Source organism: Podarcis raffonei, chromosome 3, assembly GCF_027172205.1.
Source record: "Podarcis raffonei isolate rPodRaf1 chromosome 3, rPodRaf1.pri, whole genome shotgun sequence".
In the NCBI taxonomy this organism is placed as follows: domain Eukaryota; kingdom Metazoa; phylum Chordata; class Lepidosauria; order Squamata; family Lacertidae; genus Podarcis; species Podarcis raffonei.
In genome coordinates this window covers 11241325-11264714 of record NC_070604.1, presented here as the reverse complement: position 1 = coordinate 11264714, position 23390 = coordinate 11241325, and the positions used below count along the sequence as shown (strand labels likewise).

Here is a 23390-nt window from a genome sequence, read left to right as displayed (position 1 = left end):
TGCACACGAGGGGGCGAGACATTTGCTTTCTAGGGAGGTGGCACACCCAGTTCCGCCCGCTGGGTACTTGGCACTGAGCGCCCTTGAGGTGGAGAGGCAGAGATTGCTGCGTCCTCAGCCGCCTCTTTCCCGGGGGCGGTCAGGCTGCGCGCCCTCCTTCCCTCGCGCTCCGCTAGGGCGGGCCAGCCGGCTGCGCTTCCCGGCGGTTCCTTTGCGCCACGCCCGGCCCGGGAGGCGCATCTCCGCCCGTTGGAAGGGAGAGACACTGGCGAGGAACGGGAGTCCCTGCGCGGCAGCGGCGGCTCTGGCTCCGGACATGCGCGCCCACCGTGAGGAGAGTCCGGCCAGAGTTGGTCGGCGAGCTCCGCCGCCAAAGCCCTTCACCTGACGCCCAAGTGAGCTCGCGCGTCTTGCACGTGGGAACGGCCCCGGAGAGGAAAGTTTGGAGTCGGGGCCAAGAGAGTCGAGTCGCCGGCCAAGCTTGGAAGGAAGAGGGGTCCCTCCGCGTTGCCGTGCCATCTCCCTCACGCCCTCTCCAGATTTGGCACGATTTAATTCTCTCAGCCGTCATGTAGAGGGAGAAATACTTGGAACTGGGTAAGTATTTTAACTTTTTTTGAATTAAATTTGTATATGTATCCGATTTGCACCCGAAGATCTCAGGGCTGTTCACAGCATAAAAACACAAAGTAAAAACACAGAATGCATAATGAAAACAAGAACGAAACAAACCACAAAAAGGACAAAGAATGGTTGGTTAAACTGGTAGAATTGTAGAGTTGGAAGGGACCTCGGGGTCATCTAGTCCAACCCCCTACAATGCAGGAATCTCTTTGCCCAACCTGGGGCTTGAACCCACAGCCCTGAGGTTAAGAGTCTCCTGCTCTAGGAACTGGGAGAAACAAGCATTTTCAAAATACCTTTTTATCTTTAAATGTGCTCTTAGTGACTGCCTCCTTAAAGGGCTATGAGGAGTAATCAACTTCTGCAGTACCAAATACAGGGAGCTTATTCCCCATAAAACAGTGGAGCTGAAGAAACATGTGCAGGATTGCACTGTTAATGTTATTTTTATTGCTGTTGACTGCTTTGTGGTTTTGTGACTGTGTTTTATAGGTTCGGTTGAAATGCACCTGCTTTTATTATACCTGCTTTTGCAGTATAGAGCAGCTAGCCTGTGCTTAAGTTTGTTTTGAGGTATTTTAATTTGCCATTTAACATGACTGGGTTTTTTTCTCTTGTCTACTCGTTTTCAAAAAAAATGCACCTCCTTGCACTGCAGTTAGCTTCCACCTCCATTCCATCATAACTCTATTTTAAGTGATCTGGAATGAGTTGTGATATTAGCTCTCATTTATGTACCTGAGAGCAAATGGTTGTATCTTCCAGTCACATAGGTGTGTTCTGGGATTATCCAAGCCACTTTGTGGAGTGCAGAGCTTAGCTCCTTATTTGCAGAGCTGTGTGCCCACACTTTGGGTTTGTCCACATTTCACCATTATTTTTAGCTGTTAATCCTTGTTTTCTCCGTTTCAATTATACTGTTCACACTTCTGTTTACTACACACTCATTGTGCTTCCGGTGTTGAGTGTTCAATCCACATTCACACAAATTTATCCAAAAAGCATATGCATCCTGTTATAAGATACTGCTTTTTAAAGTGTTGTTCCTCAAACCAACTGATAGGAGTCTTTAAGCAATTCCTAATTCATCTCTAGCCAAGGTGTGCACACCTTTTGCATAAGGTAAAGGCATCCCATTCGACTCAATACCACCTGATGTATGTGCTGTGAAACGCACTGAGGGAAAATCTTCACTGCACTCCAGGATTGCTAACTTGAATAAAATATTGTGGGGGCCCAGGTAAGTCCCGCCCCACATAATTGATCAAATGACAAAGTGCACACACACCATTTGAATGGGAATGCCCCTCATATTTTTTTATTGTGGGGCTGGAGCCCCCACCGTCCCTAGAAGTTGACTCCTTTGCTGCACTGTAAGGCTGGAATGTGAACACAGCAGTCCACACCTCTGTGTGTTTGAATTTGTATATGAGGAACAACTTTCGTCTTTCCAAAAGTGAATTGGGCTCACTGCCTTGACCAATGCACAGTCACTTACAAGTATTTGGCCAGTCTTGTAGGTAAATATCCTTGCACACATTACCACAAAGGTGGAGGCACCTATTTATTGTATTTCTTAATGTGCCAATATCATTTTTAATTGTTTGTGTGGATCATGCAGTAAGATCTTGGCCGTGCGCCTGTAAATTTCATTTACGGATGGCTTGCGGTTTTCAGTACAATTTCATCCTGTGGAGAGATACTCACTACAATAGCAGCAGTAACTGATTTTTCCCAGTGCAGTCAGAGAGGCATGAGCCGTTTGTGGATTGTTTTCCTTCCTTCTGTGTCGCTCATACTTCCCTTTTTAAACAATGGGTGGGCCTCACTTTTCCTGAGTACCACCAGTACAAATCTTGTTGGTCTCTGGGAGTTTATGCTGCAACCACGGCTAGCAGAATTCTAGCTTTAGATTTGCTGTTGGGATTGACAGCTGTTTGTGCACTTATGTGCATTAATTTTCCATATTGAAATAATTCGACTAATAATTCCTAAAAGAAGCATGTTCCCTTAAGAGGGTTAAGATGGTGTGGTTTTGTGGCATGCTAAAAATACAACAGTAGCTTACACTTCTCTACCATTTTTTTCTAATCCTCACAGAGAATGTTATGTGAAGAAGCATCCTGCTACCCATGCTTCTGTGCAAAAGGAAAGATAATGGTTCACAGGGAAATGTCTCACTATGGGTTTTTCATATCTTGACCCTAACACTTCCTATTCTAGGCCAGGGTGTGCCAAAAGCTGACACTGGTGTTGTGTCGCACTCTGGCACAGTTTGCATGCAATGCTAAGCACAAGTGAGTGAGAGTGCAAGAAATGAACATAGTAGTTCCTTCACTCCTCCTGCAGTCCTATTGCTGCTATACTACTCAGAACAAAGCCATGGTTTGCCTTTAGTGTTAGGTGCAAACCAGTGCAAACATGGTTTGTCATGTTACAGACAAACCATGAAGTGTAGCCAAGCAAAACAGGTTCACACATAAAACTAAACCAAAGCATGGCTTAGCTCTGGTTAGCGAGACAGCAGCAGGACCATGAGAGGAATGAGCTGGTCGCCGTCTTCATTCTGTGTGCCGTGGTCCCATCCCAAAACACAATGACAGTGGCTCTTACTCGAGAGTAAGGAAGAGAACTTTATTCAGGTTATAACAGTAACAGGCTCAGCACCAAGCACAAGGTCCAGAAGTCAGGATTCCAAGGTACGCAAGCAAAGCAAGGGATGCAGGACCGAACTGAAGCAACCAAGATGTCCCAATGGTTGTCATACCCCTCCTGCTCACTCACAGGACTGAAACAGGTTCAGGTGTGTGTCCCACCTGGGCAGGTGCATCTGCTCCCTCCTACGCAGGTGGTGCTTGGTTCTTGGCAACAAGACTGTGTCCTGCTTTACTGACTCCAGCGTCTCTGGCTCCGCTTTTCCCACTTGGCCCTCCTGCTGGATTATTGAAGTCCTCCCCCTTCCCCAATGACACCTTGTGCTCTGAAGGAGGGATGATGGAGAGCAACATCAGATCTGCTTCCCTATCTCCTACACCTTGAGTCACAAGGGGAGGACTTCTCTCCCAGGATACCAGCCTTCCAGCCCACTTCTCCTCCTTCCTCTAACATCTGGGTCTGCCAAACTATGGCAGAACCTCACAGAACCAAGGGACCCATGACACAATGCATTTGGACATAAACCTGGCCATCACTTGGCTTAGAATCAATATGGAAGCCAGGTCAATGTGGTGTTCGATTGAAGCTGCAGCAACATTACACTCCCAGTGTTCAAAAGTAGCTAGGCACCAGGTATGTTTTGCAACTGGCACGGGTTCAAGTGTGCCAGGTGGGCGGCTGATGTCTTCATCTGGATGGCCCCTCCAGCTTTCTTAAGCAGAAGAGCTCATTTATTGCATTTATATCCCAACTTTTCACCCAATGAGCTTCATGACTGAGTGGGGATTTGAACCCTGATCTCCCAGGTCCTGGTCCAGCACTCTAACCAATACACCCCCTTGGCTCCCTGGAGTTCTTCTGCTACAGGGCAGCAATATAGGTAGGTAAATAAATATGTGGAAAGCAAAATGTCACTTAGGGAAAGATCTGAAATATTTACTTTGAAGCTTGAATTTGTTTTGTTCTGGATTGTTTTATTTGATGTTTTAAAGTGTTCTAAACTGAATGGGGATGCGGGTGGTGCTGTGGGTTAAACCACAGAGCCTAGGACTTGCCGATCAGAAAGTCGGCGGTTCGAATCCCCGTAACGGGGTGAGCTCCTGTTGCTCCGTCCCTGCTCCTGCCAACCTAGCAGTTCGAAAGCACGTCAAAGTGCAAGTAGATAAATAGGTACCTCTCCAGCGGGCAGGTAAACGGCGTTTCCGTGCACTGCTCTGGTTCGCCAGAAGCGGCTTAGTCATGCTGGCCACATGACCCGGAAGCTGTGCACCGGCTCCCTCAGCCAATAAAGCGAGATGAGTGCCACAACCCCAGAGTCGGTCACAACTGGACCTAATGGTTAGGAGTCCCTTTACCCTTTACCTTTAAACTACTTTGAATTTTTCCCCCTTTAAAATATAAAGCAGTACAGTGGTACCTCGGGTTACATATGCTTCAGGTTACATACGCTTCAGGTTACACACTCCACTAACCCATAAATAGTGTTTCAGGTTTAGAACTTCACTTCAGGATAAGAACAGAAATCGGGCTCCGGCGGCACGGCAGCAGCAGGAGGCCCCATTAGCTAAAGTGGTGCTTCAGGTTAAGAACAGTTTCAGATTAAGAACGGACCTCTGGAACGAATTAAGTACTTAACCCGAGGTACCACTGTATAGAAATGAAATGAATAATAATAGCAATAATAAATTTCGGGGGGGGGGGGAGCACATAGGCATTCTGTTCTGGCGACCGTAACCTAGGTTTAAGGTGCCAGCCATTTGGCAATCAGCTTACATATCTGAGTTTCTAACGCTTTACACTCCTGTCACCAATAAAAGCTTTAAGACTATGTTGGCAGTCCTATTATGAGACACCCATGAGTTGCATGTGGCAAGCCTATGCATGTTGACTTGAAAGGAAGCCCTGCCGTGTTCAGTGAGACTGGTTTCCATGCGTAGGATTGCAGCCTGAGGTCCAGAAATACAGAGCTGTATCAACCACCCATCTATGCAATCTTGCGCCCTCTTTAAAAACAATCAGTCTGGCTATTTGCTCTTGCACCAATGGAAGTAGCAGGCTATCGGTATAATAGATACCGTCTGGGCAGTGTTCATGCGCAGGATTATGTGTCTTTACGATGTGTCAGTTGCCTCACACAACCAATTTAAATTGGTTTCTCAACTGCTAAAACGTTAGAGTTACTTCTCTGTTCTTCCACAGATGTTGTTGTTGTTGTTGTTTAGTCGTTTAGTCGTGTCCGACTCTTCGTGACCCCATGGACCAGAGCACGCCAGGCACCTCTGTCCTCCACTACCTCCCACAGTTTGGTCAGACTCATGTTTGTGGCTTCGAGAACACTATCCAACCATCTCATCCTCTGTCGCCCCCTTCTCCTTGTGCCCTCCATCTTTCCCAGCATCAGTGTCTTCTCCAGGGAGTCTTCTCCAAGTACTTAAACTTGAGATACCATTTATTATTGTAACTTGAAGTCAAGATCATAGTGAAATGGCTGTTGCGTGTATTCAATGAGCAGAAGAAAAAACGTTTGTCAAAATAAATTTCAGAGTGATGCTCTTCGAGGCAAATCTTAAAAGGCTGTTCAGAAAAATCGTCTGGTTTTTTTTTTTTTTTTTTACTGTAGTTGCAAAGACAGAACAGACATTGGACCTGGAACAGGACATGAGGAATAAAAGGAAAAGGGAGCCCTTCTGATCAGAATGAAACAGATGTTGAAAGATTTTTCAAATCTACTGCTAGTTGTGCTGTGTGATTATGGTGAGTATTTGGTGTGAGCCGTTGGAGACAATTCACTATGGTTATTTTGGAATCTCTTATAAATGGGTGGCTTGATGTGAACAAAAGAAAGAAAGAAATGGAAATAAAGTGTTATAATTATGTATCTCTTTGCACCTGTAAAGAATACTATGCACAGCCTTCTAAAGTTTCTTAGAAAAAGATGGAAAGGACTATAGCTGTGTTTCTCTCTCTCTCTTTTTTTATTCAAAGTTATAACAAAACATATTATCCAAAAACATACCCTTATTTCCCCACATTTTTCCTCCCTCCCCCCCCCCCCGAATCCACCCCCCCACCCCCGACTTCCCTCAGTTCCAGTCTTTGGTTTCTCCAATAATGCTATTTTCTGCATGTTACAAAGTTGTCTAGATCCTCAAACTGTTTAGCTGATTATTATCAGTAAAAAAATTGTGAATGTTTATTCAATATAGCTGTGTTTTTCTCTAGTAGTATTGCTGGAAAGTCAGATCTTGCTCCAGCCAACCCTTTATTTCACTGGTGGAAAACCTCTAGTCTATGGACCGTTCCCCCCAAACCTCGTCCATCAGCTGACATCAGTCACCATCTTTTCTTCCAAGTTCTAACACACCTTCCCTTCTTCCCGCCCCTTCATAGTAGAAGCTGTTCCTTTTCTTTTCAGTGACTGAAGATTCTCACCCGACCTCCTTTTCTCCAAGCTAAGCATTTCCAGACCATAGTTCCTTCAACCTTTCCCCCTCTAATTTTGTTTTGCGCAGTTTTTTAAAAATGTACCCAAAACAGAGTCCACCAGAGACGGCATTAAGAGGTATTGCTGAGAAATACACATTACGTGGCTGGAAATAATGTACTGATGCTTATTTATAGCATTTCTGATGCACTCTTCAGCTGGAAAAGGCTCCCAGAGCAGCTTGCGGATATCAGTAATAAGTGGCCTCAGGCTTACATTCTGAAAGGCATGATACTAAAGGGAAGAAAGGATTGGGGAACAGGACCCAAACTCTGGCACTCGTTATTAGTTACACATTTGTTTAAAGGTAAAGGGACCCCTGACCATCAGGTCCAGTTGTGACCGACTCTGGGGTTGCGTGCTCATCTCGCTTTATTGGCCGAGAGAGCCGGTGTATAGCTTCCGGGTCATGTGGCCAGCATGACTAAGCCACTTCTGGCGAACCAGAGCAGCGCACAGAAACGCCATTTACCTTCCCACCGGAGCAGCACCTATTTATCTACTTGCACTTTGACGTGCTTTCAAACTGCTAGGTTGGCAGGAGCAGGGACGGAGCAATGGGAGCTCACCCCGTTGCGGGGATTCGAACCGCCGACCTTCTGATCGGCAAGTCCTAGGCTCTGTGGTTTAACCCACAGCGCCACCCGTGTCCCTACACATTTGTTTAGCTCCCAGCGATTGAAATACCTTCTCAGAACTGGCTGCCGTGCAGCTGGATGCTGGCTTTTTGGGGTGGGGCTTTGCCCTTCTGGGACCCAGCCAGGGCCTGCATGAAAACCAGCTCTTGGGTGTTCAGGTAACACCACGGTCCCTAGAGTTGATGGGTCTGCTGCAGTAGGATGCTTATCGTTCAAGAATTAGCCCTCTGTCCCAATCTTCCTAGAATTTGCCATGATGGACAGGTGAGGTCCCCAGGCTTCATTCAGAAGGCTTATTGGAATTCGTTGGCATCTCCTCACCGCTGCCACAGCAGGGAAGACTCAGAGGTCACCCTGGTGACACCCACCAGCAGTTTAAGTTTCAGGGCCCGTAAGCCTGGAGGGTCCCCTGAAGCAGCTTCAGTCCACACCGCAAATTAACAAAACAGGTATTCGAAGCAACTCAACCCTCAGTGATCAATCAAAAGTTTGTTGCAGATCCCAGTTCCTGCTTTCACATTTGCTATATGAGCATGTGAGAGCAGGCAAATAGCCAGATTACGGTGCTGATGTGTAAATCAGCATCAATTCCCTGCTCTGCCCCTCCAGCAAAGGAATATATGTATCTGGACACACACACCCCGCCAGAATCAAGCCAGCTGCAAAAGCTCAGATTTCACCTATTGGACTTCTATGCATGTTGAACTGGATAGATCTCTGTGAGACGCCACAGGGAATGGATAATAGAGGGTCCTGCCTTGTGGGGGGCCGAATCCTTCGCTTCTGGCTTTTGTCGGTTTTAATTTTCGCGTCTAAATCCCTTCTCTTTTTCTCTGTGATGCGAAGGCTAAATGAAATATTCATAAGCTCTGTCACAAAAGAAGCCTTCAAAAAGAGCGCTGCAGCATATTATTCCGTTTTTTCAACTTGGGTGGTATTTTCTAGAATTCCGCTTCAGACACCACCTCCCCTTTCGTTTTTATCTTGACTAATATGCAATGTAAATGAAGCATTAGTGGGTCAAGGTGAAGACAGGAATGGCAATGGCTTGCAGAGCTCAAAGGCGGTGGCAGGTGGGGAAATTGCTCACCAAGTGTTCTTCTCTTCCTGCCCCGTTGGTTAAATAGTTCGGAAGGAAGTAGACAGGTGAGCTCATCACCCACAGACTTCAGGGTCCTTTATTACAGTGAAGATGCTCCAGGCTCCTCAGGCGTTTCCAGTTTTCCAAATGGTATTACGTTTTATGACTTTTGAATACTAAGGGCTATTTTTGTGTTAGAGGTCAACTCTGTTCTCTTGTAACTTTCTTTCATATCCATGTTGTTGTTGTTGTTTAGTCGTTTAGTCGTGTCCGACTCTTCGTGACCCCCTGGACCAGAGCACGCCAGGCACTTCTGTCTTCCACTGCCTCCCGCAGTTTGGTCAAACTCATGCTGGTAGCTTCGAGAACACTGTCCAACCATCTCGTCCTCTGCCGTCCCCTTCTCCTTGTGCCCTCCAACTTTCCCAACATCAGGGTCTTTTCCAGGGAGTCTTCTCTTCTCATGAGGTAGCCAATGTATTGGAGCCTCAGCTTCAGGATCTGTCCTTCCAGTGAGCACTCAGGGTTGATTTCCTTCAGAATGGATCGGTTTGATCTTATTGCAGTCCACGGGACTCTCAAGAGTCTCCTCCAGCACCATAATTCAAAAGCATCAATTCTTCGGCGATCAGCCTTCTTTATGGTCCAGCTCTCACTTCCATACATTACTACTGGGAAAACCATAGCTTTTACTATATGGACCTTTGTCGGCAAGGTGATGTCTCTGCTTTTTAAGATGCTGTCTAGGTTTGTCATTGCTTTTCTCCCAAGAAGCAGGCATCATTTAATTTCATGGTTGCTGTCACCATCATATCCATGTTAGGGAATATTAAAGGGAAATACTGTGGGGGTGGAGATGTGGGATAATTCGTAAGGTTTGTGGGAGGAGCAAAATATTTTAAAAATGTTAACTGAATATATTTTCTCCACTAAAATACTGGGGTGAGTTCATAGGGGAAATGCTGGAAAGGGTTAAATTTTGCTGATAGGGATAAATGAACACCTCCCATTCATGGTCAACATGTCAGGCTGAACTTTACAGTTGACCGTAAGATACTAAGGGGTTCAGAAAGTGTTACTGCATTTCTAAACCAATGATTGAATAAAATCTCATTTTCTCCCTGTTCTCTCACACATTTCCCTTTATTAATACTTCACAAAATTGCATGTAAGCAAATTTTGATGCGTTGTCTAGAAGTTTGATATTGTTTTAAAAGTTTGCATATCTATGTGGAAGTCTTCTGAGATAGGCATTGGGATCAAAAGCATGCAGAGTCATTTCTGCTGTGGATTCGGTAGTAACTTGGAGCCATGCATGTAATGAATTGGGCAAATTTAGGCTTCTAAAGCCTCTTATAACCATCTGCATCTGCCTGTTGCTGAGTAACTGACCACCAGGAGGTTGAAACTTAGAATGTTTCTGAGACCTGCTTGTTAGTGCAGAGTGTGAAGGTTACATTGGATTTCCTAAAAAAAAACAAAACATCTTAAATCTCCCTATCTCCTCCCCTTCTTTCTGTTCAACTATTGACCTTGTCAAATACTTTCTTTTCAGTTCTTGGAGCAGTGGAGTATCTTCTCTTGGAGCAAGCAACTCACGTAGCCTTGAGCAATGGCACTGTGTCGGTTAGCTTCCAGAATTATTATGACAGCAACGTGACCTTGAAAAATGGTTCCATCCTGCTCATAGATGCCAGCACCAATCAAACTGTCACCAGAAAACAGCTCCTGCAAAACCAGGACCAAGATATTGTTGTCTTTGAGTGCTTCCATTTTAAGAGTGCCGGGAACTACTGGTTCAGAATGGCTCCCGAGAACCAGTGGAACGGAGAGAAGACCCCACTGAGTGTCATCTGGCCTGTATTCCACTTTGATTTGAGGAGGACTTCTGAAGCGGTTGAGTCTTCCCTTCAGCTCAGGCTGTTTACCGACGAATATTTGTGTCCGGTGAATAAGACGGTGGTTTCTCTGGATGTTATACTGACCAGCCGCTTCTATGAACTAGGAAAGCAGATCTCGAATGAGACTGGGGGACTGAGAACTAGCAAAGAGCTTTCTCTCGCCAGGTCCCAGTGGGTAACGCTTGACTGTCGCTTGGTTGGCCAAGAAGCCTACATGACTGTATTCCTGAAATCGGCAGAGACCAAGTCAGTCATTGCTTCAGAAGGGCCTATTGATCTTGTGCACAGATTTGGGTACAAGCTGGTCGTGTCAGGAGAAGTGACATGTGAGTCTTCGGTTGTGGTTTCTGTCATTCCTCCTCCCTGCACTTCTCCTGGTGGGAACGTTGCTGTGTTCAAAGATCTTGGGCCTTCTGGTCAGAGGGCGTTAAGGCTGCAGGAAAGTGTCGTGAGTCCAAAGGACGGCCAGATAGAATTCAACTGCACATTGTTCGACGAGGGCGCAAACAAATACTGCTTTGAATTTAGCCTTTTGCACAGAGACAATGCCCCACCGAGAGCGAGGGAATGTGCGCTGATCCAAAGGAATGTTGGTCTGTATTACCTTTTGAGAAAGGCTTCATTTGAAAACCCAAAGGATTATGAGATGTCTTTGTGATTGTATGCCATGCATCTGTGCGTCGTAGAGCCTGGGATATGATTGCATTTGCAGCGTGACCCACCCCCAATGCAGAGCTGTGAGCACAGGCTAGGACCCCCATAAAACACGATGATAAAGCCCTTTCACTGCCCCTTAACTAGGCGAGCGGCAGGGAGACCAGACAAAGGCTGGCGGGTGACAAGGATGGGGGGCGATGACGGGGAAGAGGTTTGTAATACCTTATGGGAAACGCCTCTTGTAGTGGAGAGGGGTAATCTCAGCTTTTTGCTCATTTTCTAAAATGCCATGTCTTATTCTGATAAGAATAAGAATTTTATTACTGTATTTTGCGGCGTATAAGACGACTGGGCGTATAAGGCGACCCCCCAACTTTTCCAGTTAAAATATAGAGTTTGGGATATACTCGCCGTATAAGACTACCCCTCTTCCAACGCACACCAAATAAAAATTTAAAAAACAGTCTCCAGTCTGGCTCGGAAATCCGCTCCACTTCCCAGTGGCCGGGGGCTTCTGGGGCCAATTTTCAAGCGTATTTCTGCTTCATCTAGAGAGCTTGGTGTCTTCTGATTTAATTTGCTGTCGTTTTATCCTTTGGTGGGAGTGCTGCTGCTGTAGCTGGTGTATAAGATGACCCCCAACTTTTGAGAAGATTTTCCTGGGTTAAAAAGTAGTCTTATGCGCCAGAAAATACAGTGTTTATACCCCGCCCATCTGGCTGGGTTTCCCCAGCCACTCTGAATGGCTTACAACATATCCAAAAACATATTAAAAACATAAATCCTTAAAAACTTCCCTAAACTGCGCTGCCTTCAGATGTCTTCTAAAAGTCAGATAGGTGTTTGTTTCCTTGACACCTGATGGGGGGCCGTGTTCCACAGGGAGGGCGCCACTACCAAGAAGGCCCTGTGATTCATCTCCCTGCTTTGCCAAAAGGGATTCTAGATAGCCTTGGGCAAGGCACTGTGAGCATCAGCTCAGAAAGGCAGTCGCCAAAGCCTTAGAGAAAAGGTGTAACTTAGTGGTAGAGCATCGCTTGTCACACGCAGAAGGTCCCAGGTTCAATCTCTGGCATCTCCAGGGTAGGGCTGCAAAAGACTCCATAGCTCAGGCGCTGATAATGCCAAGGTTGCAGGTTCGATTCCCATTAAGAGACAGCTGGATATTCTTGCACTGCAGGGGGTTGGACTAGATGATTCCAACTCTGTCATTCTGTGATTACCTTCTTAGAGCTGCTGCTGGACGGTTTGAACAATATTGAGCTCTACGGACCAGTGGCCTGACTCTGTGTACAGCAGCTTCCTCTGTTCCTATGTCAGAAGACTCCCTGGTGTGTGCTCATAGTGTGTTTGGAGACATGCACCTCCCCTTTACAATTTATAGCAGCAAGCCACAAGTAGGGCACTTGCAGTGTAAAGTCTGAAGCACGTCTGGTTCTCAGCTTGTCCTGCAGAGTTCTTGGGAGGAAATGAACTCCAAGGCTCTTTGCATCTAATAACGTGTAACCCAGGTGATTGGTAATAAGGGGGCAGCTGTGGAGATGTTTGATCACATTTGCCTACAGGAATGGGGGACCGCATTGCCTGTACTCTTATTCCACAGGTAAAGGTAAAGGGACCCCTGACCATTAGGTCCAATCGCGGACGACTCTGGGGTTGCGGCACTCATCTCGCTTTATTGGTCGAGGGAGCCGGCGTACAGCTTCCGGGTCATGTGGCCAGCATGACTAAGCCGCTTCTGGCGAACCAGAGCAGCGCACGGAAACGCCGTTTACCTTCCCACCGGAGTGGTACCTATTTATCTACTTGCACTTCATGCTTTTGAACTGCTAGGTTGGCAGGAGCAGGGACCGAGCAACGGGAGCTCACCCCGTCATGGGGATTTGAACTGCTGACCTTCTGATCAGCAAGTCCTAGGCTCTGTGGTTTAACCCACGGCGCCACCCGCGTCCCTTATTCCACATGTACTGGGCACTATAAGACTGACTACAGAGCCCGAACGCAGGCTGTGGGGCACTGCTTTACCATGTTTCTGTGCTTCAGTTGCTATCAATGCAGAGGTTGTACTTTGGGGGAAATGTCAATTCCAACCAGCTGATTGAGTGTTAGCTGGGAAAGGTGTGGCTTGCTGCAGGCTTGTTCAAGCCTCCTTTCAGAAGGGCAGGGCAGTCTCACCCCTGCCATTAGCTGGCAATTGCTCCAGAAACCATTCCTGACGCTGATTATGTAGCTGCCTGTTACCTAATCTCTAGCTTCTCTTCCTTTTGAAAAGGGCATGTCAAGATCCCTTGAAGCTTCAGGCACAGGACACGTCACCACTGGGAGAATCCACCTAATTCATTAGCAGTGGGTGCAGCCTAGGAGTGCCGTCTTTTCATATTCATCTTTTCCCTGTGCTTCTTAGCAGTGTGGCATGCAGATTCCTTGCACTGCAGGGAGCTGGACCAGATGACCCTCATGGTCCCGTCCAATTCTACAATTCCATATTAAAACAGGGATGAGGAATGTGTGGTCCTCCCAGATGTTGGACTACAGTTCCCATTCCCTCCCCGCCCCTGGCTATGCTGTCTGAGGCTGGTGAGGGTTGGAATCCAAAAACACCCGGAGCTTCACAGGTTCCTCAATTCTCACACACACACACACAAACCATTTTTAATCTCCATGTCAAAAAAAGATCCACCTGTTTATTTTCTCCTGTTAAAGTGAGGTCACCTTTTCCACACCTGTTTTCTCTTTGGTCCCATCAGCCACCTGCCTTCTGCTCTCATTTGCTGCTTAGGAAAATGAATGTTTTGGTGGGTGATGAGCAGAAAGAAGAAGCTGTAGGTACAGCTTTTCTTGAGCAGGGAAGGGGGGAAATAATGATGATGATGATGATGATAATGATAATGATAATAATAATATATTATTTATACCCCACCCATCTAGCTGGGCTTCCCCAACCACTCTGGGCGGCTTCCAACAAAATATTAAAATACAGTAATGCATCAAACATTAAAAGATTCCCTAAACAGGCTTTTCACTGGCCAGCATCTCAGACCTTTCAGTTGCATAACTAAGAAGGACTCTGTGTTACTGAGGAACACAACAGGTGTGTTTATGAGTCTACACTAACGTGTTCTGCTTGCACCCATCAGTCCCAGAGAATGGAGCCTGGTGGCTGTGGTTCTTTTGTTTGGGCTGTGAGGGGTTACCAGTGGCCATCCAGATGTTGCTGGACCACAATGCCCACCATGCTTGACAATTGACCACGCTGCCTGGGATGTTGGAGGACAACAACAACTGGAGCACCACAGGTTCCCCATCCCTGATTCAGAGGTTCCTTCTTGTCTGGGTGGAGTCATCTGCAGATGTGCAGGTGACCTCAACGCAGCTGTGACCTCCATATTTTTCTCCTCTGCATCTTTATTATGTAGCATCTTAAAGGTAAAGGTAAAGGGACCCCTGACCATTAGGTCCAGTCGCGGACGACTCTGGGGTTGCGGCACTCATCTCGCTTTATCGGCCAAGGGAGCCGGCGTACAGCTTCCGGGTCATGTGGCCAGCATGACTAAGCTGCTTCTGGCGAACCAGAGCAGCACACGGAAATGTTGTTTACCTTCCCGCCAGAGTGGTACCTATTTATCTACTTGCACTTTGATATGCTTTCGAACTGCTAGGTTGGCAGGAGCAGGGACCGAGCAACGGGAGCTCACCCCGTTGCGGGAATTCGAACCGCCGACCTTCTGATCAGCAAGTCCTAGGCTCTGTGGTTTAACCCACAGCGCCACCCGTGTCCCTTATGTAGCATCTTAACACGGTGATAATGTGGCACATGGGCCAAATGAAACTCAGTCCAGATGAGGCTGAAGCAGTGTTGACCTGCAGCTCTTTTGACCTAGGGTTGAGACAGCATCTGACTTTGGGGCTGGTTCCCACACGTACATACTCAGAATTTCTTAACACTTGATATGTGCAAGCTTAATGAGTGAACTGCGCTACCTGAGAAGTATTGTGTTTGAGTTGATTTTGGGTGATAATAGTTTCTACTTGTGGTGTTGTGGTCTCATTTGCTTATGCGATTTAGGAACCAAGGGTTGTATTCAACAGTGATCTAAGTTGCTTGTTCCATAACCGCAAGGATCTCTCTTGTGCAACAAAACGTTCTCCCCCCGATATCTCCCAACCCTCCAGCTCAGATTTGGGAATAATAATAATAATAATAATAATAATAATAATAATAATAATAATAATATCTTTATTGTCAATGCCCCCTCTTGGGGACAACGAAATTACTTGACTGCTCCATAAAAACACTAATTAAAACAATACAGTATAGTACAGCAAGGAAGATTAGATGACTTTCAAAGTCCAGGCTTCCCATTCAGGGCCGAGATCGCTTTGGAGAAGAAGCTGTTCTTAAGACGGCTCGTTCTTGTCTTCATCGTCCTGTATCTCCGTCCCGACGGCAGAAGCTTGAAGAGACAGTGACCAGGATGTGATGGATCTTTTACTATGTCCAGTGCCTTCCTATGGCACCTTGTGGCATAAATCTGCTCTAAGGTGGAGAGTGGGCAGCCAACAATGCTCTCTGCTGCCTTAACAACTCTGCACAACCCCATCCTGTCCTGGGTAGTACAGCTTCCGTACCACACACATAAGCCATAAGTGAGCACGCTCTCAATGGCACAGTGATAGAAGGCAAGCAGCAGTTTCTGCGGAAGATGGTTTTTCCTTAGAATTCTCAAAAAGTACAGTCTCTGCTGCGCCTTCTTCACAAGCCCCCTTGTGTTGACACTCCAGGACAGATCCTCTTGTAATTCAATGCCCAAAAATCTGAACGTTGTTACCCTCTCCACACAGACCCCATCAATCAAAAGTGGCTGGACATTGCTCTTCTGTCTCCTGAAGTCCACCACAAGCTCCTTTGTCTTCCTTGTATTTATGAGCAAGTTGTTAGCTCTGCACCACTCTGTCAACCGCTCCACCTCATCTCTATAATCCGTTTCACCCTCCCTTTCAGGGATGAGCCCAATCACGGTTGTGTCATCTGCAAATTTGACAACCCTATTACTAGGGTGAGCAGCGACACAATCGTACGTGTAGAGAATATAAAGGAGCGGACTGAGTACGCATCCCTGTGGTGTTCCTGTGTTAGTCTTAAGCATATTAGAGGTATAAGGGCCCAACCGAACCCTCTGGGGGCGATCTGACAAAAAGTCCAATATCCACCCACAAAGTGATAACGGAAGTCCCAGATCTTCCAGTTTAGACATCAGACGTTGTGGTAGAATGGTATTAAATGCCGAGCTGAAATCTAAAAAAGCAGTCTGGCATAACCCCCCCGCTGCTCCAAATGTGCAAGGACGGCATGGAGGGCAATTGCCACAGCGTCCTCTGTCGATCTTTTCGTTTTATAAGCAAATTGGAATGTGTCCAGTCCCTCTGGTAGGCAGGCAATGACATAATTTCGTACCAGCTTTTCAAAGCACTTCGTGATTATAGGTGTGAGTGCTACTGGATGAAAGTCATTCAGATCTTCCGGGTTAGATTTTTTTGCTATTGGAACGATAATAGAGGACTTTAGGCAGGATGGAAAATAGCCTGGGCTAGGGATCGATTTAAAATCCCAGTGAAAACTCCTGCTAGTTGATCTGCACAGTCTCTCAATACCCTTCCAGCTACCCCATCTGGCCCTGTGGCCTTCCTTGGGTTGATTCCCTTCAACACCTTCCTCATCTCTTCTTTTTCCACAGAGACTACTACATTCCTTTGTACTGATGATGGTAATGGTGGTGATGATGGCAAAGCCTTCACAGGGCGTGGTGGTGGTGGTGGTAAAGCCTCAGCAGGTGTTGCTGCAGATGTTACTTCAAAACGGGCAAAAAAGGCATTCAAATCCTCTGCGAGGGATGCCCCTCCCTCGTCTGCCAGGGAATCCTTGGATTTATACCCTGTTAATTCTTGTACACCTTGCCACACCTGCCTGGTGTTGTTACTTTGCAGATGATTCTCCAGCCGCTGTCTATACGCCTCCTTTGCTACACGGATACCTCTCTTTAGATCCGCTCTAGCTAAGCTGTACAGCGACTTATTTCCACTTCTGAAAGCAGTGCACATGCAGAGGGGGACAGGGAAGATCCCATTGTACTAGCAGTAATCCTTGCACAATTATTTAGTTAATATTGCTCTTAGAGATCTGCCTTACATCCAGTCTGTTCTGACTGGCAGTGGCTTACCAAGATCTCAGGAAGAGATCACTCTGCCGCTTGGTATTTTACTGCTAACATGAATTGCCAAGGATTGAACCTGGAATACACACAAAACTTAGGCTCAGCACTGAGCTATGGCCCACCCTTATGTATGTATGTATGTATGTATGTATGTATGTATGTATTTATTTGTTCATTTATTTTAAAGCGTTTATATACCACTTAATATTTCTGAAATCTGCATGAACAACATAAACAAGGGAATTAAAACAAAAATACAGCACAAAACCTGTAAAGGAGTAGTACAAGGGCATATGGAAACAAGAATTCAGACAAATGAAAAGGGTCTGATGTTACGTGTTACAAGTGTTTATAGTCTATCCTCTTGCAAAACACCAGGGCAGTGTACAACAGCATAAAAAACATTTAAAAGCAATGCATATCAATCATTAAAATGACTGGCTAATTTAGGGACATTTTAGACAACTGCATAGGCCTATTGGCATAAAAAAAAGTCAACAAGAAATGGCTGAAAGCAAAAGGCGAGATGTGTTTTTACAAGACGTCCGAAGCAACTGATGTTTGCAGCTTTATGTATGGCGGAGTTCAGAAGGGCATCCCATAATACAGACAGAACAGTGGCCAGATTCCAGGTCACTGCTCTGTTGCTACTGAGATGTTGTCACTTGATGCTGTAATCAGTAAGTGAACAACTGAACTCATCCTTGGACCGAAAGGCAAATTGCAACCGGAATGCTTCATTTCCCCACAAGGTGGAGACGTCTATCCAATTTAGACGTTCCCAGCGTCAGTCACGCCCTCACATCTTCAAGCCAGGACAATTGCAACACACGCTGGATACTGAAAACCGTCTGCAGCTGGGGTCGAAGGCAAAAACTTACTTCTCCAGAGGGTTGGGCCACAATATGTTAGTCGCTCAGAGTGCCTGTTGCGTCATGTGCACTCTACTTTCTGAGAGGTATTGTGTTCAATAATAGTTCTGTTTATTGTGTTTTGGTCTCATTTGCTTATGTAAGTTATGAACTTGCCAATACATGGCTGACCGCATCTGTCTTCCATACAGTGTGTAGGGTAGATGACGGAAGAGGCATTGCTGTTACCCCTGGCAACCAGGCCTGTGATATTTGATAGGTGGAATGGTCAGCTCACCGCAAGGACACATTTTCTGGAAAGGCCGCTCAGCCTGGAAAGTGTTGCCCTTCAGGTGACCACCCGTAGATAGTTTGGGTGCAGTGGCAATGGAGGACCTGTGTGGCCTTTCAGATGTTGTTAAACTACGATTTCCGTCAGCCCCTGCCAGCATGGCAAATTGGGCAGGCATGATGGGTGCTGTAGTCCAACAACATCTGAAAAGCCGCAGGTTCTCCATCCCTGGTGTAAGGCTGCTATCTGCATCGTGGCGAATCACCCAGGTCCTTTGCTTTCGCCGCCGCCTCCTGTATCCAGCACCCATTTTACAGTTCTGTTTGCATACGGGAGAACTTCCTCCCTGTAAGAGATTGAAAGGCTGGATTTGCCTACTAATATCTCGTAACTGGATGAGCCTACTAAGAGAAGGCTGAGGGTCAGATTTGAACGTACCCGTTTTCAAGGCTAGCAGTTTTCTGTCTCTCTAATGGAAGGTATCCCTCCAATAATGCAGAGTTTGTGTATTCACAGGATCCTGGGGACTTTGGCAGGCCTGGAGCCCCTGTAGTGTGACTTGTGGGGACGGCACCCGAGAGCGCTATCGAGAATGTCCCGCGTCTTTCCCATTCTCTATAAAGCAAGGCTGCGCTGGGAGACAGCAAGAAACGTCTCTCTGCTCCTTGGAGGAATGCTCCAGTACGTAGTCTTTATGTTGAGATTGCATTCTCACTCACAGTGAGTCTGGGGAAAGGGCAGGATAGAAATAAATAAAACAGCAATAATATTATTCTCCTTACCTCTTTGTGTCAGTGAATACAAGCTATGTCCATCCCAGTGTGTTTTGTGTGGGGACGATGGTCTTTGTGAAACCTCAGGACAGGCAGAAGGAAGAAGACTCAAGGGTAAAGCTAAAAGGTTTTATAGGCAGACACGCAACATGAAGGTGTCATTTAAGAATGACACTAAAAAGGATATACCAAGAGCTCAGGCCACAAGTTTCAATATAAGGAATAATTCCTACTCGAGAGTTGAAAAGAAAAATGTGTATATTCTGCTAAGAATAACAGTTTGAAGCTAATAGTAAATTTAAACACAACGTGTAAGTACGATAGTTTTAAGGTAAAACGTTTAAGTACAGAAATAATGTAGTTTCAAATATGCAGTGATATAGTATAAAGGTACATAAAATACCAGTGCACAACAATTATTTTGTACAAGTCTCAATGGCAGTCAAAAGGAGTCCATATTATATAGAATCAGAATAAAGAATCATTTGGTGCTCCCTTCAGTGGGACGCCCAGCACAACTGCCCTGGTCACACCACCCTAAAGCTACCTCTACCCCAAACTCTTAAGGACTGTGTTCAGCGGCTTCCTCAGATCAAAAGACAGAAAATGAAGGTGCAAGGAACCTTTTTCCTAGGAATGTGATGAGCATTGCTATCTGTTCAGCAATATGCCAGTAAATCTTTATCTTCTGGGACTGCTTCATGCGTGTAGTTTTGATTTTAGGGTTGCATTGAGGTGATGCATGTGGCGCTGTGGGTTAAACCACAGAGCCTAGGACTTGCTGATCAGAAGGTCGTCAGTTTGAATTCCCCGCGACGGGGTGAGCTCCCGTTGCTCGGTCCCTGCTCCTGCCAACCTAGCAGTTCGAAAGCACGTCAAAGTGCAAGTAGATAAATAGGTACTGCTCCGGCGGGAAGGTAAACGGCGTTTCCGTGTCCTGCTCTGGTCCGCCAGAAGCAGCTTAGTCATGCTGGCCACATGACCCGGAAGCTGTACGCCGGCTCCCCCGGCCAATAAAGCGAGATGAGCGCCGCAACCCCAGAGTTGGCCACGACTGGACCTAAGGTCAGGGGTCCCTTTACCTTTATAAGGTGATGGCCAGGTTGCTATTTGAAGTATTGATTAAGGTCTGAAGTGCTTTTGTTGAACCTCTGCGTTGAAACTCATTTTTGTACGCTGCCCTGGATACTAACCAGTTAACAAGGGCAGTTAACAAACTGAGTGAACAAATAAATGAATAAAGTAGGCTGGGAGATGTTGGGTTTGAGCAGAGTTTGGGCAGAGCTGAATCCAAGCAGTAATAAGGGAGGAAGGTATCAAGGCTAGACATGAACTCAAGCTGCAGCAACCAAGATGATAGGCAACATCTCAGCCAATCAAAGTATGAGTATCGGATCATATAGATCCAATATAAAGGCATTTGTGATAAGAATATTGGATCTATATGTAGCATTTACAGGAGCCCTTGCCCTTTGTTTCGTGGGTTTTGTATTTGGGGAAATAGCTTGTAAATTGACATCTGTTCAGCAAGTTACTTCTTTCATTTCAGCTACTAAACCTGTACCCATCACACCACTGTACCCTTCTGAAGACGGCCAGAAAGCCAATAATAATCTAGTAACCGTCACTGGCATATCTTTGTGTTTATCCATCATCTTTGCTACTGTCCTGATCGCCCTATGGAGGAAGCTTTGCAGGACCCAGAAGTGCAGCACCCCTGTGCGCTGCGACCCCACCCACTCGCCCAGCTTCCGGAAGAACTCCGACGAGGAGAACATCTGCCAAGATGAGAGACAGCAGCGAGAGAGCTTTTCTGAGGGAGAAGTTGCTTGTTCGCTTTCTGGAGAACCTCCAGATATGCCCTTGAGCTCCAGGAGAAGTCTTTATTTTGCTCCGGAAGGAGGAGGGGGAGGAGCTTCTGCTAGCGAAAGCTTTGAGTCCACGGCTCAGAAAATAATTCCTCCCATTTTCAGCTACCGCCTTGCACAACAGCAGCTGAAGGAGATGAAGAAGAAAGGCCTCACCGAAACAACCAAGGTCTATCGCGTTTCTCAGAACCCTTTGACAGACACGGTGCTCAACAGCTCTGTGAGCCCAGAGAACCAGGAGGCAGCAGCTGGAAGCAAGTTCAGAATCAAGTCTCCTTTTCTGGAGCAGCCCCCTGGCCACCCCATATCCTTAGGAGACAAGCACTGTTCTAGGGCGGATTTTACGCTGCCTCAGGCCAGTCCTACCTTGAGCCCTTGTCAGTCCCTCATTAGAAGAACTCACCCTAGATATCTCGAGAACAAAGGAGAGCCATCGGAGAGGGTCTGCCCAAGAAGTTCGCAGTTCAGAAGAACAGCCAGCTTCCACGAAACCAGAAAAGCCAAGCCGTTCCGGAAGAGAAGCATGTCCACCCTGACACCTTGCCAGACCCACCTCTACCGCGGCAGAGCCAGAACGTGGAGTCGTGTCCCGGAAGGAGAGCACCGGCCTAAATCTAAAAGCACCAGTGAGAGCATTGAAGAGTTTGAGCTGTATTATAATACTCCTTTAACCACTGAATCAATGGCCTATGGAACACACAACCCCCATAAATGGGAGCCCCCAGGGAAGAAAATAGACTGGGTCACCAGACGCCAACCAGTGGCCCAGGAACTGTGCGTTGATAGATCAGAGCAGAAGAGAAACTTAAGAGGGCCTTCCCTGGGCCGCGTGGATGCTTGGAAGAACGAATGTGCTGTGGTGGCTCTCAAAGATATGCACCAAAGAGGAGGTACTCTGAGCCCTACACAGTACAGAACGAGCAAGTGCCAGAGCTTCCCATCTGATCCTGAATACCACTTCTATGACAACACTTCTTTTGGCCTGGCTGAATTGGAACAGCAAACTATTGATCTGCCTGGGTATTTTGCGTCCGATGAAGGTGGTGGAATAAATACCTTAAGCATTGATCATTTGGTGCTCTGAGTGCCTTGCCGCCATCTTGTAGCAAGACAGAACCTGTGGGCTGATATGAATGGTGGCCAAAAATAAAACAAATGGGCTTTCTAAAAGCACCACCAGTCAAATTCCATCTCATAGTGGGGGAATGAGCCCCAGCTGCTGTTTCGTTTTGCATTTCTCCCCCTGCTTCCTCAACCACTTCAGAGCAGCAAGCGGGAAATGATGCCTTCACATGTATAAATAAGCTTCCACTAAATTATTCTGCACTGCGAACCTCCGGGACTCAGTCATAGTTTGACTTCCATGTTCAAAGTACCTCAGAGCTTTCTCGAAAACAAAACTTAGGATCTGATTTTCCATGCTGCTTTTCCCTGACACAGCTGTTCACAGGACTGAGTTGTGAGAATACCAGTAGTCAGGGCTTTTTTCCAGCCGGAACTTGCTGGAACTCAGTTCCGGCACATGTCAGGTGGGTGCCGTTGCCATTCTAAGAGAACGAGGGAGGTGTTCATGGTGAGTTCCGGCACCTCTTTTTCTAGAATAATTGTGCTGCCAATAGTAGTTGACCCAGCCCCTCCTTCGTGATTGTAGCAGCTACTGTCTTGTGAATCCATCCTCTCATTTGTCCACAGACCTTGTTAGTTGACTGGGAAGGTGTGGCGTTCGTACGGTCGTCTCACGGGCTATTGACCCGTACACCACTAATCCGCTGCCACCAACCAGGTCCTCCCTGGTAAAATCACTTCAGTCTCAGTCAGGTTCTCAATTAATAAAGAAGAGTGTATTTTATTTCAGACAGAAACAAACTTTTAAGGCATTCCAAACATCGTTGCTCTTTACTTTTAGTCTTATTTTCCTCTCTCTATCTCTTCTACCTCCCCACACTCAAGAACCCACTGCCCTGTCTATTACCAACTGCCTTTCCCCACCAGCCAACCCACTAAAACCAACCAACTAGCCACCAACAACTCCCAATGAACTCCTCCCAGAACTGGTTTTATAGTCCCTTTGACTCCACCCCCCGGGTCCTGACTGGGCAACCTGTTTAACTATTTCATCTCCAGCACTCTCTCATATGTTAATCGTGACAGAAGGGTCTATGTATGGCATTGGCAAGGTGACAATCATGCATCATAGTATTCTGAAGCCCATCAGATGAGACTTGAATCTCTTTAGGAAGCTGCCAGTCAGACCATAGACTGATCTAGTTTAGCATTGCCTAGATCATACCTCATCCCACCTAAGTTCCCATTACTACAAAACTTCCGGAGGGCATGAGGTTAGCGAGATCTGG

General features: G+C 46.5%; 1 protein-coding gene across 3 annotated transcripts; it reads left to right on the top strand.

Annotated features, from left to right (window-relative positions):
• The first annotated feature begins 501 nt into the window (after positions 1-501).
• THSD1 (thrombospondin type 1 domain containing 1) lies at positions 502-22369 on the top strand. 3 transcript variants are annotated; one of them, XM_053380531.1, is made up of 5 exons: positions 502-597; positions 5900-6033; positions 10038-10976; positions 18912-19076; positions 20718-22369. In XM_053380531.1, exons 2-5 carry the CDS (start codon positions 5976-5978, stop codon positions 22118-22120), a joined length of 2565 nt encoding a protein of 854 aa, XP_053236506.1. In that variant the 5' UTR covers positions 502-597; positions 5900-5975; the 3' UTR covers positions 22121-22369. The 3 variants fall into 3 exon arrangements, with proteins under 3 accessions (XP_053236506.1, XP_053236508.1, XP_053236507.1); XM_053380532.1 differs by lacking the exon at positions 502-597 and adding an exon at positions 5028-5230; XM_053380533.1 differs by lacking the exon at positions 18912-19076.
• Positions 22370-23390: the final 1021 nt, after the last annotated feature.

What these genes read in the sequence shown, in the direction of transcription:
- THSD1 (XM_053380531.1), top strand. Translation starts at nt 5,976, where the DNA reads ATGAAACAGATGTTGAAAGATTTTTCAAATCTACTGCTAGTTGTGCTG. An exon ending in GCTGATCCAAAGGAATGTTG is followed by an intron (nt 10,977 to 18,911) that starts GTCTGTATTACC and finishes GTGTATTCACAG; the next exon opens with GATCCTGGGGACTTTGGCAG. An exon ending in CTCCTTGGAGGAATGCTCCA is followed by an intron (nt 19,077 to 20,717) that starts GTACGTAGTCTT and finishes CTTTCATTTCAG; the next exon opens with CTACTAAACCTGTACCCATC.